The 19,939-nt window shown below is 43.0% G+C and overlaps 1 protein-coding gene across 1 annotated transcript in view; it reads left to right on the forward strand.

Annotated features, from left to right (window-relative positions):
• Positions 1-19,029, forward strand: part of acox3 (acyl-CoA oxidase 3, pristanoyl) — a 29,934-nt gene extending 10,905 nt beyond the window's left edge. The window contains exons 7-19 of the mRNA XM_069177918.1: positions 372-515; positions 6,627-6,715; positions 9,621-9,717; positions 10,178-10,357; positions 11,807-11,929; positions 12,080-12,200; positions 12,428-12,550; positions 12,841-12,954; positions 14,230-14,345; positions 15,253-15,427; positions 15,501-15,568; positions 17,103-17,189; positions 18,339-19,029. Of these exons, the coding sequence (XP_069034019.1) occupies positions 372-515; positions 6,627-6,715; positions 9,621-9,717; positions 10,178-10,357; positions 11,807-11,929; positions 12,080-12,200; positions 12,428-12,550; positions 12,841-12,954; positions 14,230-14,345; positions 15,253-15,427; positions 15,501-15,568; positions 17,103-17,189; positions 18,339-18,458 (1,557 nt within the window). The 3' untranslated portion in view covers positions 18,459-19,029. The remainder of the gene's footprint in view (positions 1-371; positions 516-6,626; positions 6,716-9,620; positions 9,718-10,177; positions 10,358-11,806; positions 11,930-12,079; positions 12,201-12,427; positions 12,551-12,840; positions 12,955-14,229; positions 14,346-15,252; positions 15,428-15,500; positions 15,569-17,102; positions 17,190-18,338) is intronic.
• Positions 19,030-19,939: the final 910 nt, after the last annotated feature.

Here is a 19,939-nt window from a genome sequence, read left to right on the forward strand (position 1 = left end):
TTAGTACGTTGTAGGAACAGACTAAGGTGCTGCTTTGACTCTGTGGAGACACATTTCTGCTGCTATCATTGAAAATATGGCAAACACAATTTTTTTTAAAATTAAAACTGGAGTTTAGTTTCATGAAAAACTTGATGAGTAGAATTTTCTTGTTCTTTTGTAGAGAGTAATAGAAATATTTCTAAACTAATATTTAAGATGCACTTCCCAAATAATGAATATCTGAGTCTATTCTTTTTTTTACTGCATATGTTACCTGGTGAATCTTTGCTGCTTTCTGCTCATTGTACATTATAAAAGTCTAAAAGGAGGAAATACATTCAGACATGACCTGCTGCAGCTTTTCTCTCCTTCTGTCTGTTCCTCTGCAGGAGTTTGTCATCAACTCTCCGGACTTCGAGGCTGCTAAGTTCTGGGTGGGTAACCTTGGGAAGACGGCCACCCACGCTGTGGTGTACGCTCAGCTCTACACACCTGACCAGGTGTGCCACGGCCTGCACTCCTTTGTTGTCCCGGTAAGACCCTGACCTTTGACCCCTGACCAAATACAAACAAAATCATTTTGGACACTTTCTTTCCACTAATTTAAAAAGAAACAGAACATTACTCCGTAAACAGTTCCATAATTGATTTGTAATGGCTATTTCAAAGATTTTATAAATAAAGGGCAGGTTGGATATCGGCTTATAGTTTCCTAAATCAGCTGGATAAATATCATGTTTGACAAATGGCCTTTAAGTTTGGCTCGGTTTGTGAGATGGTAACAGGCTGACAGCGTTATGCTTTCTGATGATAGTTCAAACTGAGATCACAATCAGTTTATCAGTTTATACACCGAGGCTCTGTCCTCTTTGTTCGTTTTGACTGTATTCAGGTGAATGAAATTGAGACATTAAAGCTGCTGATCTAATCAATAAAGAGATTCTTTGGGACTGTAGTTATTAGATGAGAGTAAATGTTTGCGTAATCACCATAAATATGATAAGAAATCTTATAGTCCAATCCGCTTATCAATACGGATACTGCTTATACAGTGGTGTGAAAAAGTGTTTGCCCCCTTCCTGGTTTCTTTTTTTTTTTTGCATGTCTGTCACACTTAAATGTTTCAGATCATCAAACAAATTTAAATATTTGTCAAAGATAACACAAGTACACACAAAATGCAGTTTTTAAATAAAGGTTTTTATTATTAAGGGAGAAAAACAATCCAAACCCACATGGCCCTGTGTGAAAAAGTGTTTGACCCCTAAACCTAATAACTGGTTGGGCCACCCTTAGCAGCAACAACTGCAATCAAGCGTTTGCGATAACTTGCAATGAGTTTTTTCCAGCTGTGGAGGAATGTTGGCCCACTCATCTTTACAGAGTTGTTGTAATTCAGCCACATTGGAGGGTTTTCCAGCACCAACCTCCTTTTTAAGGTCATGCCACAGCACCTCAATAGGATTCAGGTCAGGACTTTGACTAGGCCACTCCAAAGTCTTCATCCATTCAGAGGTGGACTTGCTGGTGTGTTTTGGATCATTGTCCTGCTGCAGAACCCAAGTTGGCTTCAGCTTGAGGTCACGAACAGATGGCCGGACGTTCTCCTTCAGGATGTTTTGGTAGACAGTAGAATTCATGGTTCCATTTATCACAGCAAGTCTTCCAGTTCCTGAAGCAGCAAAACAGCCCCAGACCATCACACTACCAACACCATATTTTACTGTTGGTGTGATGTTCTTGTTCTGAAATGCGGTGTTACTTTTACGCCAGATGTAATGGGACACACACCTTCCAAAAAGTTCAACTTTTGTCCCGTCAGTCCACAGAGTATTTTCCCAAAAGTCTTGGGGATCATCAAGATGTTTTCTGGCAAAAATGAGACGAGCCTTAATGTTCTTTTTGCTCAGCGGTGGTTTTGGTCTTGGAACTCTGCCATGCAGCCATTTTTGCCCAGTCTCTTTCTTATGGTGGAGTCATGAACACTGACCTTAACTGAGGCAAGTGAGGCCTGCAGTTCTTTGGATGTTGTCGTGGGGTCTTTTGTGACCTCTCGGATGAGTCATCGCTGCTCTCTCGGGGTAATTTTGGTCGGCCGGCCGCTCCTGGGAAGGTTCACCACTGTTCCATGTTTTCTCCATTTGTGGATAATGGCTCTCACTGTGGTTCTCTGGAGTCCCAAAGCTTTAGAAATGGCTTTAAACCTTTTCCAGACTGATAGATCTCAATTACTTTCTTTCTCATTTGTTCCTGAATATCTTTGGATCTTGGCATGATGTCTATCTTCTGAGGATCTTCTGGTCTACTTCACTTTGTCAGGCAGGTCCTATTGAAGTGATTTCTTGATTGAGAACAGGTGTGTCAGTAATCAGGTCTGGGTGTGGCTCGAGAAATTGAACTCAGGTGTGATAAACCACAGTTAAGTTATGTTTTAACAGGAGGGGGCAAACACTTTTTCACACAGGGCCATGTGGGTTTGGATTGTTTTTCTCCCTTAATAATAAAAACCTTCATTTAAAAACTGCATTTTGTGTTTACTTGTGTTATCTTTGACGATCTGAAACATTTAAGTGTGACAGACATGCAAAAAAATAAGAAACCAGGAAGGGGGCAAACACTTTTTCACACCACTGTATATACCGATACTTATCGATACTCTTATCAGTACTACTCTCCACATGTTAGTACAAAATATAAAGACATCAAATGATGTGACGAGATTAAAAAGTTATTTTATAATTACTTTTTGGGCTGAAATAAGGTCAAAGGTTAAACCTGACTGTCTCCTCTCAGCCAATGAGCATCTACGTAGAGCCTTGAATGAAGAATATTAAAACACTCCTTCACTCTGGGTTTAGGTAGGTAGGTAGGTATTTACTTTATTAATCCCCGAGGGGACATTTTTTCGCTACAGCAGCATACAGAAGCAATAAGATAATAATAGAATAAAATAATAGAATAGAATAATATAATAATAGAAAAGCAATAAAATAAAATAGCAGTAAATAGCAGTAAACAATATAAATATAAAATGCACAGTATATACAGTACATTATATATCTATATATATTATATACAACAAACCAAGAAACACAGTCAACTATATATATATATATATATATATATATATGTATATATGTATATATACATACAGTACAGTATATATCTATATATATTATATACAAACAAACCAAGAAACACAGTCAACAGTGTTATTGTACTGTGATGGATTTTGTCAGAGGTGAGTTATTGTACAGTCTTATTGCAGTGGGCAGGAATGATCTCCTGTATCTGTCCTTGTGACAGCGGAGCTGGAGGAATCTTTTAGAGAAAGTGCTCCGCTGTCCCTGCAGCAGGTGGTGGAGAGGGTGGACAGGATTATCCAATATGGATAATAGTTTCCTCAGCGTCCTCCTCTCCACCACCTTTTCCAGGCTGTCCAGTTTGTAGCCGATGATGGAGCCGGCCTTCTTAACCAGTTTGTTAAGTCTATTGGTGTCACCGGTTCCAATGCTGCTCCCCCAGCAGACCCCAGCGAAGTACAATGCACTGGCCACAACAGATGGTAGAACATCTCCAACATCTCGCTGCACACATTGAAGGATCGAAGTTTCCTCAAGAAAAAGAGTCAACTCATCACCTTCTTGTAGGCAGCATTGATGTTGGTCTTCCAGTTCAGTCTGTTGTCGATGGACATACCCAGGTACTTGTACTCCTCAACCATGTCCACCTCCCCTCCCAGAACTCTCAGCGGTTGTGGAGCCGTCGCCTTCCTCCTGAAGTCAACCACCATCTGTCTGGTCTTGGCCACGTTCAGGAGCAGGTGATTTCTACCAGCCCACTCCACAAAGTCCTCCACTACTGCCCTGTACTCATCCTCCCGTCCATCCCTTATACATCCTACCACTGCAGAGTCATCAGAGAACTTCTGCAGATGGCAGGACTCTGAGTTGTACTGGAAGTCAGTTGTGTATAAGGTGAACAGAAAGGGAGACAGAACAGTTCCCTGTGGAGCTCCAGTACCACTGACCACCGTATCAGACAGCACACTGCCCAGACAGACAAACTGTGGTCTGGCTGTCAGGTAGTCATTGATCCAGGAGACGGTGGGCGCGTCCACCTCCCCCACCACCACCCGCAGCTTCTCACTCAGTAGCAGTGGTTGGATGGTGTTGAATGCACTGGAGAAATCAAAGAAAGTGATTCTCACAGAGTCACCGGTTCCATCTAGGTGAGACTGAGCTCGTTGCAGCAGGTAGATGATGGCGTTGTCCACTCCCACACGAGGCTGGTACGCAAATTGCAGAGGGTCCAGAGAAGATTTCACCAGCGGCCTGAGGTGGGCCAAGACCAGCCTCTCCAGCACCTTCATCACATGAGATGTGAGGGCAACCGGTCGGTAGTCATTGAGGCCAGATGGAGTCGTCTTCTTGGGGACAGGAACCAGGCAGGACGTCTTCCACAGCACCGGGACCTCCTCCTGCTTCAGGCTCAGGTTGAAGAGGTGTTGTAGGACCTCAGCCAGCTGGACGGCGCAGGTCTTCAGGACCACGGGGCTGATGCCGTCAGGTCCTGCAGCCTTGCGCTGGTGGATTCTCTCCAGCTGTCTCCTAACCTGGCCAGTCGTCACAGAGAGGGGGGTGAGGGGTGTGTGTGTGTGTGTGTGTGGGGGGGGGGGGGTCGATGGAGGAAGAGCCCTTTGAGATTGAGGGCTCTATGCAGTTCACCAGTGGGTGCAGAGGGGGGAGGGGGGGAGGCAGCAGAGGTGTTTGGGATGTGTGAGGTGTGGAGGAGACAGATGAGGGTGGTGAACTAAACCTGTTGAAGAAACAGTTTAGTTCATTTGACCTCTCCAGGTTCCCCCTGGTTGTCTCTCCCTCCCCTTGAACCCAGTAATCTCCTTCATACCGGTCCACACCTCCCTCACGTTGTTCTGCTGGAGTTTGGCCTCCAGCTTCCTCCTGTAGGAGTCCTTGCACTCCTTGAGCTTCTCCTTCAGGTGGCGCTGCACTCTCCTGAGCTCCTCCCTGTCCCCAGACTTGAAGGCTGCTTTCTTCTTATTAAGAAGAACTTTCAGGTCACTGGTGATCCACAGCTTATTGTTGGGGAAGCATTTTACAGTCCGGGATGGTACGGTGGTGTGTTCACAGAATTTGATGTATTCTGTGATACAGTCCGTCCTGCTGTTGATGTCCTTCCCATGTGGTCCAAACAGCACATTCCAGTCCGTGGACTCAAAGCAGTCCTGCAGGGCGTCTTTAGCCTCCTGTGTCCACCTCCTCACAGTCCTGGTGGTCACAGGCTGCCTCTGCACCAGGGGAACATACTTGGGAGTCAGCAGGACCAGGTTGTGGTCTGATCTACCAAGGGGGGGGGGGGGGAGAAGGGCAGTAGTACTGTATGCATCCATGGCATTAGCATACAGTAAGTCCAGAGTTTTATTGTTCCGTGTGGGGCAGTTCACATACTGGTGCAAAGTTGGCAGTACTTTATCCAGACTGGTTAAAGTCTCCAGTAACTGTAACTAACAAAAATGCACCGGGATGCTTAGTCTGCAGTTTAGCCACAGTGGAGTAGATGGTGTCCACTGCTGCCTCTACATCAGCTGATGGAGGAACGTACACAGCGATAACAATGGCGGACGTGAACTCCCTCCGCAAATAATACGGGCGCATCCCCACGGCTAGAAGTTCAATGTCCGGGCTACAAAAACGTTCCTTCACACACACGTGGTCGGGATTGCACCACCTCTCGTTCACATAGACTGCAATCCCTCCACCTTTCTTCTTGCCGCTCCGAACAACGTCTCCGTCCGCCCGAACAGTCCTGAAGCCGGGTACGGCCGCGCTGTGGTCCGGGAGATGTGAGTGCAGCCATGTCTCGGTGAAACACATGATGCTGCACTCCCGGTACTCTCTCTGGGTCTTTACCAGTGCGCCGAGCTCGTCCGTCTTGTTGGCCAACGACCTCACGTTCCCCATTAAAATCGCCGGTACCGCTGGTTTGTATTTCCTCCTTTCCGCCTTCAGCTTAGCTCCAGCTCTGCAACCCCGACGTCTTCTCCGAAGTTCATCGGGGATCTCAGGCCTCGCTCCGGGCAGCAGCAGTAGAGGCCTACTCAGCGCGATCAGCTGATCACGCGAGTAAACAATAACAGTGCCCCCATCCAGAAACGTGGAAAAATTACGGTCCATTACGGACTGTTAACTTAACACACGAGAGAAAGAAAAAAACAAAAAACAACTCCGAAGAGGAGAAAGGCTTAAAAAATACTAATAATACTAATAACAAGGGGAGGGGAGCTGCTGCAACAGGCTGCCGCTAGCGCGGTGCCATCTTGCATTTAATCTTGCATCTGCATCATTACATTTAATCAAGACTGAATCACAATCACAACGTGGTAACAACATGAATAGTTGTGAAAGGAGCACAAATCTTTGTCCAATAATATCCATGTTAACAAACATGTTAATAAAGTCACCTGCCACAGGTCAAACATTTAAAAGGTGATAATTTTAAACTAAACATGATCTTTGTAGTTAGGAGACTTTGCATTGTTTTCTAATGATGCTCTGAGTTATATTTTTGTATAGATGAACTATTTAGATGACTCATTGTGTGATGGTTTAACCGCGTTACTGCAGGTGAGAGATCCAAAGACCCTGCTGGCTCTGCCCGGTGTGATGGTCGGAGACATGGGCAAGAAACTGGGCCTGAATGGACTCGATAACGGGTAGGTGCTCCTTCATCTGTGGACTGTTACTGTTTCAGAGAAACTCTTTATTAATGTGTTAACCCATGGGTTGATTTGCAGATATGCTGTTATGTTCTCGTTAGACACTGGTACTGGACTGGAACCGGTCCAGAAACAGGGTATAAACAGTAGTGGGTTATACAGCACACATGTCCAGAGTTTTAATATTTCATAGTCAATACATTGTGAAGCAGCAGTGAAAGCAAAAATGTTCCCTGGTGAAAAAGTGTTTTCTGCTGAATGCAGTAGAGTAAATACACACCAGTGTTTCCCCTCCCACTGTCCATTACCCAGCGAGAAGCCCCGCCCCCTCCGAAAGACATGAGGTTCTTGTTTCATTTAAGCTCAGTGTGAGTCCCACTGCTGCTGTCTCTTCAGGGATATTCCTGCTGTTTCAGCTCTTTCAACATCATACAGCCTCCTCTAAGTGACCCATCCGGGCCAGATCAGAACCCAGCTGGGTCCAGACGGTAAGCTCTCTCTTGAGCCACAGCCATCTTCAGGCTTTGTCTGCTGCTTTGGTGGTATTGCGGATTGTTCTTCTCTTTTTCTACATGTGGTCGAGAGCTCAGGCTATAGGGCGGGCTGCAGAACCACCAAGACTGTACTGGGAGGCATCTTTCCGTCCTCCCAGCACGCTGGCGGCCGCTGACTCTGTCCCACTATGTGTACTTGGGTAGCTTCCTTTCCTTCTTCTTTTCAAGGGACTGTAAACTCCAGCCGCACAGCGTGCTTGGTGCCCTCGGGCACAGGGACAATGTCCGGTTGCTAAGTGGTGGCAGTAATGTGATTGGGAACCTTCAGCTGATGATCGAGGTCCACCAGCAGCTGCCGGTCTCCTGTAGAGACCAGGGTACCTGCAGAGGTTTTTGGTTTAGGTGCTTCCCAGCTCTCACAGGCGGTGGATTACTTGGAGGGCTGGGAATCTGTGTCCACTCAACTGCTGAGCTGACGGCCTCAGCGGTGGATTGCAGGACCTGATGGTGCTTCAATTGGTAGCGTCCCTGTCCAAAAGCCTTCAGGCAGCAGCGGAGGAAATGCTCCAGTGGGCACGCTGGTGTCTCAGTGCCACGTGTGTAGATTTGAGGTTTAGTCATTGCATCCATTGTGCACATCGTTCACTGGCTGGATGAGAAATTTGATGAGGTCTCCTTCCTTTCAACCACATCCTCCCATCTGGTCTAAGCTCTCTGATGCCAACCAACCTACAGCTTCTCCTCTCTCACCCCCTCCTGTAGGAGGCGACACCTTTCCCTCTCTGCTGGTGTTGATGTGGGGACCTGGAAAAGATCTTAACCCTGCTCAGTCTCGTTACCGCTCCCATCAGCTCCTTGTGATGCAGCCTTGTTGAACTTCTTCTTCCCTCCACTTCCTGCCAGTCCCTACTTCCATCCTTACCTGCCAGCTTTGGTATTCACCACCTCTCTGGGTCTTGTTACTTTGAACTCTTCCTCCAAGTACTTGAAGAGCACTTCTAGTTTGTGGACGTGTCCAAAGAGGGCAACGCTGCTCAGTTTCATCTCCTGATGTGGTTGCTGACCTCATGGAACAGGAAGGGCCACAAGATTACTTGGAACATGCAATGCTGGTATACCTGTGCTTTCAACTTCCCAGGTGGGCCACAGCTGTCCACTGATTTCAGCCAACCATCCACCTCAGTCCAGGTGGACTGGATGGGGGCCGTATCTCTCAGCGAGCTGTTAAACCCTTTCCTCAGCTCTTACACGGGTTCTCTGTGAAGGTTGGGATGGGTACACTTGTCTTCTACCTTTCTGTTGCTCTTCATCACAGACAGTGATTTGGTTGGTTTGAAACTCATGTGGGCTCAGTCCATTAGCTCCTCTGGCACCTGCAGAACCCACTTCCAGCCTGGGATGATTCAGTGGAGACTGTGAGGTCCTCCATGAAGGCCCTGATGGGTGTTTGGCACCGAACAGGTTTCATCCTGAGCCCTCTGCACTGCAGGTCAGCAGACTGTAAGCACGTTCACTGTCCCAGAAGTAGTGATAATGTCCATCTCCACTCTGCACCAGCTTGATGGTGGTGTAGTAGACAGCTATCAGACCTCTGAAGCGGCTGGAGATGTGCTGTCTTACCAGAGTGAGCTTCACCAGCTTGTGTTGAATGGTTTTACAGGTCAAACCACAGCACTGACTGATTGTTCTGCTTCTCTCTGACCTCTCTGATGAGCTGTGAAACAACACCTGTGTGTTCACTTCCACGATGCCTCCCTGCTGGAGGGACAAGTCGGTACATACTGCATACGCACGATGAGCATGGAAAGCTGCTCCACACACAGTTCTCCTCAGGGTTAAGCCACTAGATGGAGCTGTATTCACTGCGTAGAGGTGATGAAACAGAGTCGGACAGTTAAACATGTAGAAGTACTGATTGTTTTCCAGAGTGAACCAATATAATATCTTCTATATGGACAGAGCTATGTAGTACAGAGTGGACACAGCGTTTCCTCGACACCTGCTGTGGTTCTGACAGAGTTCTGCTGAGCAGCATGTCGGGTCTCTATTGTTTCATACTGACAGGGTTTATTAGTTAACAGGTACCAGGAAATCAATGAGTTTGTGTGAATAAGTTCCTTGTTTGTTCTTATTATATATTTATGATATAGAGTTTACCTGAGAACGCTGATGATGAAACGAGTGTCTTTCTTTTCTGCCTTGCTATCCTAGATGTTTAGTTGAACTAACCTTTTTAGTTTTAATGCAACATGTTTGTTTAATAGTAGTAAATATCTGAAGGACCAAATCACTACTATGAAATAAACACTACAACATTACAGATGTAATTAATGTTGGATTTTTCTGACATGTCTTTGAAACCAAAGACGACTTTCTCATTAACAGGTGTTCTTTCTCTTTGCCAACAGGTTTGCTTTGTTCCACAATGTGAGGATTCCTCGTGAGAAGTTGTTGAACAGGACGGGAGACGTGACTCCCGACGGACGCTACGTCACACCGTTCAAGGTCAGTACACGTTCCAGCTGGTCGCAACAGAACGTACTCCACATATACCGGTGTTTAGTTGGTTGTAATCTGCATAGTCACCATTAGATGTCCCTACATCCTGCACACTGCTGCTGTAGCTGTAGTTAGTTTTCGATTCAGCTGCTGCAGTGTTTTAAATGGACCGGAGACTGGAAACATTTATCGAGCATCCAGAGACGCATATAAACAACATGGATCATCTCCATTACAAATGACACATTTACACTTCACAGGATCAGATAAAAACACCTGAGGACACCTGGATGTAGATGTGTTTTCATTTCAATGTCCTAAACTGAGGTTTTACAGGTTTGTGGTTAAACCTGGTGAATGTATACCGTACATGGATTCCACTGAGGTCTGCCAAGGAGTTTATTTTGTGTTTTATTCTGTGTTTTATTCTGCTCTTCATCCCTGACTATCCTTCCCTCCTCTCCAGGACCCCAACAAGCATTTTGGTGCGACTCTGGGTGCCCTGTCAGGCGGCAGGATATCCATCACCAGGATGGCTCTGGTCAACCTGAAGCTGGCTCTGACTGTGGCCATCCGTTTCTCCGCCACCAGGAGACAGTTTGGACCCAAAGACTCAGAGATCCCTGTTCTGGAGTACCAGCTGCAGGTCAGTCTGGAGGCAGTGCTGGAAGCAGAGACACATACACATACACTACATAAAGAAAATATGTCATTGTTAAATCCCTGATTAAAAGTAAATCATAGTCATCTTATGTTATATGTTCTATATGTCATGTTATACTGCTCTGTATGTTTTTATTCTTAGCTGACATTCAACCCCGTTTCCCAAAAAGTTGTGACGCTGTGTAAAATGTAAATAAAAACAGAATGTAATGTAAATTATGTTAAACTCGTATTTAGTTAAAAAATAGACCAAAGGCAACATATCAAATGTTGAAACTGAGAAATTTTTATTGTTTTATAAAAAAAATATATTCTGCACTCTTCTGCAGTATCTACCAACCAATTATTTTCCAAACCTTCTGATCCATGTAACTAGTTTAATGAAATGCATTTTACGTTGATTATGAAATACACTCTTTAGATGATAGGAATTAACTACTTGTGTGTTTTATCCATAACTAATTATATTTATTTAGAACTTAATATATAATTTTGAAACCACAAATGTTCACGTACCAGTGGTCAGAAAAACATGTTGAACTCAGGTGCTGATGATGATCAATAAGTTTGAATACTTTGTCATGAAGGTTTTTACTTCCTCCTGCTGTGTGCATCACTGTGCTGCTGTCAACAGGAACAGGAAATTGTGGATTCAGTTAATATCTGGACTAAAAGAGAAAAGACTTGATTGTTAAATCTGGAAACTAATTGACTTTATTTAATTGATTCATATCCATTTTTACATGAAGAAGGTTCCAAAATAGTTGGGATGCTGTGTATAAGGTAAATAAAAACAGAATGTCGTGATTTGTAAATACAAGACAACATGTCAAATGTTGAAACTGAGAAATGTTATTGTTTTATAAAATATCTGCTCATTTTGAATCTGATGCAGCAGCACGTCTCTATAAAGTTGTTTCAGGATCATGTTCACCACTGAGCTGCATCACCTCTTCTTTTAACAACACTCTGGAAACCTTTGGGAACTGAGGAGACCAGTTTCTGGAGTTTTGAAAGTGAAATGTGGTCCCATTCTAGCCTGATAGAGGATTTCAGCTGCTCAACAGTTCAGGATCTCCGTTGTTGTATTTTTCATGTCCTGATGCTCCAGATGTTTTCAATGATTGACAGTTCTGGACTGCAGGAGGCCAGTTTATCAGCGGACTCTTCTACTACGGAGCCATGCTGTTGGAATACGTGCAGAATGTGGTTGGACAAAACATAATAATAAAACAATAAAGTTTCTCATTTTTAATTTTTGATATTTTGTCTTAGGTTTATTTACAATTAAATATGAGTTTATGTGATTTTCAATCGTCACGTGTTTTTATTTACATGTTACACAGTGTCACTACTTTGGAAACAGGGTTGTATTTAAAGCCACACCTACAAATGTGTTGCTTATTGTATGTTTTATTGTATGCTCTTGTAGCAGTGGCGTCTGATCCCGTACCTGGCAGCAGCGTACGCTCTGGAGCACTTCACCAAATCTATCTTCATGAACTTTGTAGAGTTCCAGATCGGTCAGATGATGAGAGACAACAGTGACAGACAGGTGAGGAAAGGAGGAAAGGAAGGTGTGTGTGTGTGTGTGTGTGTGTGTGTGTGTGTGTGTGTGTGTGTGTGTGTGTGTGTGTGTGTGTGTGTGTGTGTGTCTGACTGACTGACTGACTGACTGACTGACTTACTTGTGTGCTTGTTTCAGGCAGAGATGGGCAGAGAGATCCATGCCATCGGCTGCTCCAGTAAACCACTGGGCTCATGGACTGCTCAGAGGGGGATCCAGGAGTGCAGGGAGGCCTGTGGTGGACATGGCTACTTAGCCAGTCAGTGTCAGACACACACACTCACACACGTCCTCTTTGTGTTTTATGTATCATGTGTCTTTGAAACATTATTTTACATGTTAGATTTGTCATCTATGTGTTTCTTGCCTCGTTTGGTTCAAGGTTGTTATTAGAAGCACATTGAGTTCACCTGCGTATTGAACATCTAAATACGACTGACTTCTTGTGTGTGTGTGTGTGTGTGTGTGTGTGTGTGTGTGTGTCAGTGAACCGTCTGGGCGACCTGCGTGATGACAACGACCCCAACTGCACGTATGAAGGAGACAACAACGTGTTGTTGCAGCAGACCAGCAACTACCTGCTCAGCTGTCTGCAGACCAAACACGGTGGTCAGTTGTCCGTCCTCTGAGGGACGATCACCTGCTTTATATGTTGTTAGCCCTTTCACAGGAATCTTTGTTTTTACAGTTTAGTTTCCACACCTTTTTTATTGGCCTTATCTGCAGACAGTACATAGTTTATCTGAGGGAGGGAGTTGTAACAAAGATCTCCACCTGGACTGGACCGGCAGACGTTTCAGTTCTGGGTCTGCGTGTGAAACCAGCCACATATGAGCAGCACTCCCAGTATTGTAAACCTGGTTCGTCTGTGAAGCTTCATTGGTGTTATCTGCGTTCAGATGAGCTGCGGATCGAGTCGCCTCTTCACACTGTTGATTTTCTGGAGGATTTCCAGAAGATATTGAAAAGTAACTTTACAGCAACAACCGTGGAGGAGTGTCTGGACTCTGCAGGTATTCTAGTGTTTCACTCTCGTCAGGACCAGACTTCATTCTTACTGTGTTGTTGTTTTCAAACTTTAAATACCGCTAAGACTTCAATTTAGAACTCTTTCTTTAAACAGTGAAACTTGTCGCTTCCCAATTCCTGTGTTTTTTATGATTTCCTGGGAAAACCTATATGTAGTTTGAAATAAATCTGTTTCACTGTGAATGTTAGCAACAAACAGAAGAACTGTTAAGTCGCAGTTTGCAGTAATTTCAGTCCATTAGCAGTTTATTCTTTCCTGAAGTTCAAATCTTAGTTAAATCAACAAAACGTATTTACTGTTATCTTACAAAACGAATGTTTACCAGCCATTCACACCCTAACTCACCAGTGGTGACAGAGGCAGAGCACAGGAACTATGATGTGTTTGAGGTCGTCAAACTATGTATGCACATGCAGTCGTGGATGAACGTATTGCCATGCAGGCGGCTCACCATCCATCAGGAGCAGTTTGTGGTTCAGTGGGGGTTAGGTGGGGAGAGGTTGGCCTAAGAACACTTCCAGATGGAGACGGGAGGAACTTGGGATTGAACCACCAACCTGCTCACTCCAGCCTGGTACATCTCTGATAAATATGCAGCACGTTTCTGGGGTAGAATCTATCAAAATCAAGTTTGAAGTCTTACAATTATTTGGCATGAAACAATGAAAATATCTTCTCCTTTGCGGAACTCTTAGAGTCATGGGTCATCCTAAAATGCTATAAATACAGCAGTGTGACAATGAGAAGACAGTGAGCAGACCTTTGACAGCCTGAGTTCATCGCCATGACAATAAGGGTGCGTTGGGTCTCCCGTGCCCTGAAGACTCTATCTGCATGCTCTAATTGACGACCAGTGAACCAAGACTTAATTTATTTATACTGCCCTCTAAGGGCAAAATGCAGTCACTGCATATTCAGCACAATCTGGTTAATGAGGATAATCTGACTTTTTGACATCTTATTTTAAAATATTGCACCATAACATTTTTGATTTTGGGGAGAAAAGAACGCATAAAAATTTTACAAAAACCAGGAAACAGGAGCAATGCAACATTAATTCAATTAGCTGTTAAAGGTAGCAACACATTCATCCATGACTGTTTATCTATTCAGTTCGACCACCTCCTAGTACAATTCTTCCTCACATTCAGTTTCTGTAATTATGTGCTCTGCTTCTGTAATGCAGTATAAACTAGTGATGTTGTGGTGCCTTCACAGTGAGCTGTGCATCGTCTCTCCCTGTTGTCTGTTATATCAGTGCCGGTGGCAGCCTATCAGTGGCTGGTGTGTTTCCTGCTGGAGGAGAGTCAGAGGAAGCTGGAGCAGCAGAGGGTCCTGAGCAAGGATGAGTTTGAAGCCCGTAACAACAGCCAGGTCAGACACACGCACTCATCACTCATCCTCCGAGGCAGATTCAAATCATTTACACAGTAATGTTATTATTATTCTGAATTAGGTTTCTTATTTAACCTGAATGTTGTCATTGATGAAGCTAAACTAGCAGTTTTGCCCTACTCCCTGTTTTTGTGATTTACAGGCTGAGAGCTGTTATTGAACAAAACAAACAGTGAACAAAGTGAAAGTGACCTACTTCAGTGATAAAAAAAAAAATCCAATATCTAATTTTAACTGAATTAATCTACAAAGAGTAGAATACCCACGACATGAACATGGTTGGACTGTAAAATATAAATGGTTGAACTGTAAATATACATGGTTGGACTGTACCTGATTAGGCAGGTAGGTAGGTAGTTAGTTACTTTATTACTTTATTAATCCCCGAGGGGAAATTCTTTTGCTACAGCAGCATTTATAGATACAGGAAAGCAATAAAATAACAGTAAAAATATTAAATATAAAAATGCACAGTATATACAATAAAGTAGAATAAAATAAAATAGAATAAATTAAATTAAAACTAACTAAGCAATAGTGCAAAGTTTTTTTGTTTTTTTTTAAACAAGAAAAACAGACAACGGTGTTATTGTTGTGATGGATTTTGCCAGAGGTGAGTTATTGTACAGTCTTATTGTAGTGGACAGGAATGATCTCCTGTATTTGTAATGATCTCCTGTATCAGGAATGATCTCCTGTATCTGTCCTTGTGATAGCAGCTGGAGGAGTCTTTTGGAGAACGTCCTCCTCTGTCCCTGCAGCAGGTGGAGAGGGTGGTCAGGATTATCCAATATGGATAATAGTTTCCTCAGCGTCCTCCTTTACTGCTGCCTTGCTCTGCGTTTTAGAAATACAACGTTCCCTGTGTGTGTTTGTGTGTTTTCAGGTGTACTACTGCAGATCTCTGGCGATCGCCTACATTGAACATAACTGCCTCCAAAGATTTCATGAGCTGACCTTGGATCAGGACACACCAGCTGGTGTCAGACCAGTCCTCAGCAGGCTGTGTGCTCTGTATGGTCTGTGGAGTCTCAGCAACCACATGAGCACCCTCTACCAGGGTATGGACCATACTGAGTACATATGGAGGAATCTAGATGTTATCGATTCAGTAACAGCACTGTTTCTGTCCAGGTCATTACTTCAGTGGAAGGAAACCTGCAGAGTTGGTTCAGACGGCCATCCTCACTCTCTGCTCCCAGGTAAGGAAACACCTGTCATCCTTTTTGTCTGCTGTCTCACCACACGATTTACTGTCATAAGGAGATACAGCGGAGTCCTTGTAAACATTTACTTTTGGGTGCACCTCTGAACCCAGATGGTTCTGTTACACCATGGACCATAACAGCCCTCTACTCGCCCATCAACCACAGCTGGGCTGGGACAGGGCTTCACAGTGCGAGTCATTTTCTCTCATCTCCAGTTAAAAATAGATCATGGGCCAACCAGACAAATAATATAGGAGCACAGTGCATGAGCAAAAGAGACATCCCACTGTAAAGTTGTGATCCAAACGTAACACATCAGCTCAATAATACACAACAGTGATTAGTAAATATGAGCCGAGTCTGAAGTCGTAACGTCATTTCAAGGCTGTCTGCAGACACACTGACAGAACAGGTTGTTTTCTATCTTTTACTTTCATGCGAACATGAAGCACTTCCTGTAGCTGCTTCACAACAAAAGCCTCCCACTGGTTCACCCAAGAAAAGCTCTCTGTCAGCCCGATAAAGATGACTAAGTGATGAAGTGCCATCACTTGTCAGCAGAATGAATGCTGGGACTTCCTGCTGTAGTTTCAGTTTGGATGTTGGAGGCAATGTTTTCCTTTAAAACTCTGAGACATTAAATTATATTTGATCCGGTGAAAAATGAAAGACTATAATCACAACTACCATGACTAAAAAACAAGCAAGTTATTTATGTCAGTCACACAAAACACTTGATTCCACAATTGATATTAGTTCTTATTTTGTGAAACTAGAGAGTTTACACATTAAGTCTATAAGCAGGAACTTCTGGACTTCCATAAGGATGAAGAGGAGTCTGTATTTCTTGGGTGACAACCAGACCTCAGCCTAAGGCGTGAACATTTTATGAGGTTGTGTCTGGTTGGGAAGGTTTTTATGGTGTGAAAAGACTTCTTCTGTGTAAACAGTTGTTGTGGACTCAGTGTGACCCGACCCTGGTTTATAATGAACAATATGTGTATGAGTGGTTTCACATGTTCTTCTAATAAGAAACAGCAGCAAGTGTCTCTTAAAGCATACACTTATGTGCACGCACGCACGCACAGTATAACTACACATGTAATAAGTTGTATGATACAAGAACATCTTTCACTGTGCTCCTCAACGTCGATGTAGGACTCGTTGTGAAGCACGGAGCCTTGTGAGGTCACACCGATCTTTTTCCTTAATACAGCCAACATCTCTGTTTTTCTAGAGCTTAGGTACAGACCTTATTTTAAATTTTTCCTGCTTTACTTGAAATGCACACTTAACATGCGATGAAAATCACATTTTCCCATTTAAAAATGTAGCAGTTTAACATCAGCAATGCCTATAAAACTCATCCATCCTCTGTGCTCTTATTTACATCACTACTGTTTTACTGCTCTCTCCTGTCTTTGTTCCATCTCATCCTTCCTGCTCGTCTTCATAAAAGTTGAATGATAAATTAATGACTCTGCTGCTCCCCACCTCAATTAAACTCTGTTTTCTCTCTCTCCACCAGCTCAAGGATGATGCAGTCGCTTTGGTGGATGTTTTTTCTCCCACTGACTTCATGCTTAACTCACCTATTGGCCGTGCTGATGGACAGGTAAACATTTTCACGTAAGACAAGCTGTGTCAGGACATTTGAAAGACCTAAAATGTGTTGAAAACTCAGACGAATGTCCTCGTCTCACTTTGATAGTTTGTATTTGTGTCAAGACAGGCTGTATGCTGATTGGTCACAAAATTACAATTAAAATCAACAATTGTTAACATGATGAAAGGAAGTTAGAGTTTTAAATACAGTTCACCTGAGTCTCGTTTGTATGCTGAGTGACATAAAATCAGAAGAGCTGATGTCTTCATTCTCCACCCAGCTCCATGAGGATACTTGTGGTTCATTATTGAACTCTATGGGTCACACTGACTCTGCACTCTCCAGGGGCTGCACAGATCATATATATCAGGTCACAAAGCTTGAGCTCCCTACAGCGTTCCCAAAACTCTTTGTATTCATGTGTGCATGTTAGTGTGTTTATATGTGAGAAGCTGACTTGCAGCTAAATGTAGGAGCATCAGATTAGGCCTTTAGGTTTGATAGTTATTGAAGCTGTAGCCCACAGACGACGAGGACCTTCATAACCTGGAAGATTTAGAGGATGAAGGAGAATGTTGAATTTTCTGTGACATCATCAGCATGCACACATTGCTAAAAGGAAAACTACCCACAGCCTCGCACGTCTTGAAACCAAGTGTGAAACATGCATCAGTACGTCCTACATCCATGTAGATGCAGATGAACACGCGTTGTTCTTCTATTGCAGTGTAGAGCTGGTGTCATTGTGAGAGATCAGTACATTACAAACATACATGTACAAGACATAATGCAATATATGAAAATGAGATTTGTGCTTTATTAAAAATATCTTGTTGAACATGTTTCTTTTGTAATAAAAAATGCTTTGAGTATTTTCTTTGTACTCACTTAGATGTAATTTGGTAAATGTGCTAGCATCTATGGTAGCCTCCATCCAACACAGTGGATGTTTCAGTGTTGAGCGGACCTTCATTCCAATGTGCCCTGCAACATAAAGGAAAATGGATGTACAGTAACTTGAGGTTTTAAAGCTGATTAACCAACAACCACTGCAGCATATTTCCAGATGTCCTTTAGGCCACAGAGAAGAGTTTTGGTCTGCTGTGTGCACACAAGAAATTGTTGTCCAACCTGTGGTGTTGTTTGTCCTCCATGCAGCTGTATAAGAACCTGTGGTCGACGGTGATGCAGGGCAGCCAGGTTGTGGAGCGTCCCGCCTGGTGGAAAGAGTTCTGTGTAGACAAACCAGTGGTCGGATCTCTGCGTCCAAAACTGTAAAATGGACACACAACAATGTCAACAATGCAATATTTAAGATTGTTCATTTGTAAATCTGTTTTCCATTTGCAGTGTAACAGTTGATAGTTTGTTTCACTAAAGCCAACAGAGATGGATATGACATAGAAAAGATCGCCAGCAACGATTGAACTGTGGACGCTGCACTTGTCTTCTTGAACCATGAGGCCATCAGATGTTCCTGATATTTCAAAGTCACACATTGACTTTAGATATTTGTAAATCAGTTTTAATTTAAAACAGGAAATCATTGACTGACATTCCATCAATTATGATCTTGTAAAACCTGAAAAGTCTTGTCTGTTATTAATTTCCTTGTTACACTTTTGTTTGCTTCTGTTATGTCTCTGTTAAATTTTTCTTAATACCTCGTATCACTTGTAAGTGCCTATAAATTAAAATATTAAGCAGCCATTATTGTGTAATTCAGCTGTTTGTTAACCTTGGTGAAAATGATCTGTACAATATATATAAGAAATGTTGTTCAATCAGGTTCAGTAAGATTTGAATAATAAATTTCCAGATCATGGACACATTGTGTTGTTGTGTAAAAGATCTATGGTCAACCTTTATTTTCATATGCTGTTTATGCCTGTAAAAACACCAGCAAAACTCCTAGGGTTACGGGTTATGGGTTAAGGGTTCGGGTTGGTAACCATAAATAAAGGTAGGTAGGTAGGTAGGTATTTACTTTATTAATCCCCGAGGGGAAATTTTTTCGCTACAGCAGCATACATACAGAAGCAATAAGACAATAATATAAACAATAGAATAAAATAATAGAATAGAATAATAGAAAAGCAATAAAATAGCAGTAAATAGCAGTAATAAAATATAAAATGCACAGTATATACAGTACATTATATATCTATATATATTATATACAACAAACCAAGAAACACAGTCAACAGTGTTATTGTACTGTGATGGATTTTGTCAGAGGTGAGTTATTGTACATTCTTATTGCAGTGGGCAGGAATGATCTCCTGTATCTGTCCTTGTGACAGCGGAGCTGGAGGAATCTTTTAGAGAAAGTGCTCTTTCTAAAATGTGAGATCCTCACCCTAACAGGGTTATGTTTTTCAAACATTTAAATTCCATCAGATGGTGTTTCCACTGTTAACATCTCCATTTGAGAGCAGAAAAGAGCTGTAGTTTGTGAGTAGTGTGGATGGGCAGATACCAGTCTAGCACTAGGACCCAGACAGGAAGGGAGGATTGTCTATTTATTGAGGCAGGAAGCTCACCTGGGCCTCTTTCCTGCACACCTGAGCTCAAGCTGAGGCCTGCCTTGTTTTGGTGGTGATTTAGTTAGGCTCCCTTTGTTTTAAAAGATTTGTTAAAAAAACATGGTTTTAGTAGTGAAGAAATATAAAGATGAACTTTGTCTTTTCGCTCTTTAGACCAAATACAATCAACTATTGTTTTTAACATATTAACTTTTTTTTTGTTTGTAAATAGTC

This window comes from Embiotoca jacksoni, unplaced genomic scaffold (genome assembly GCF_022577435.1).
Source record: "Embiotoca jacksoni isolate LCO1_2020_lvr unplaced genomic scaffold, fEmbJac1.0.p SCAF_78, whole genome shotgun sequence".
Lineage (NCBI taxonomy): Eukaryota > Metazoa > Chordata > Actinopteri > Embiotocidae > Embiotoca > Embiotoca jacksoni.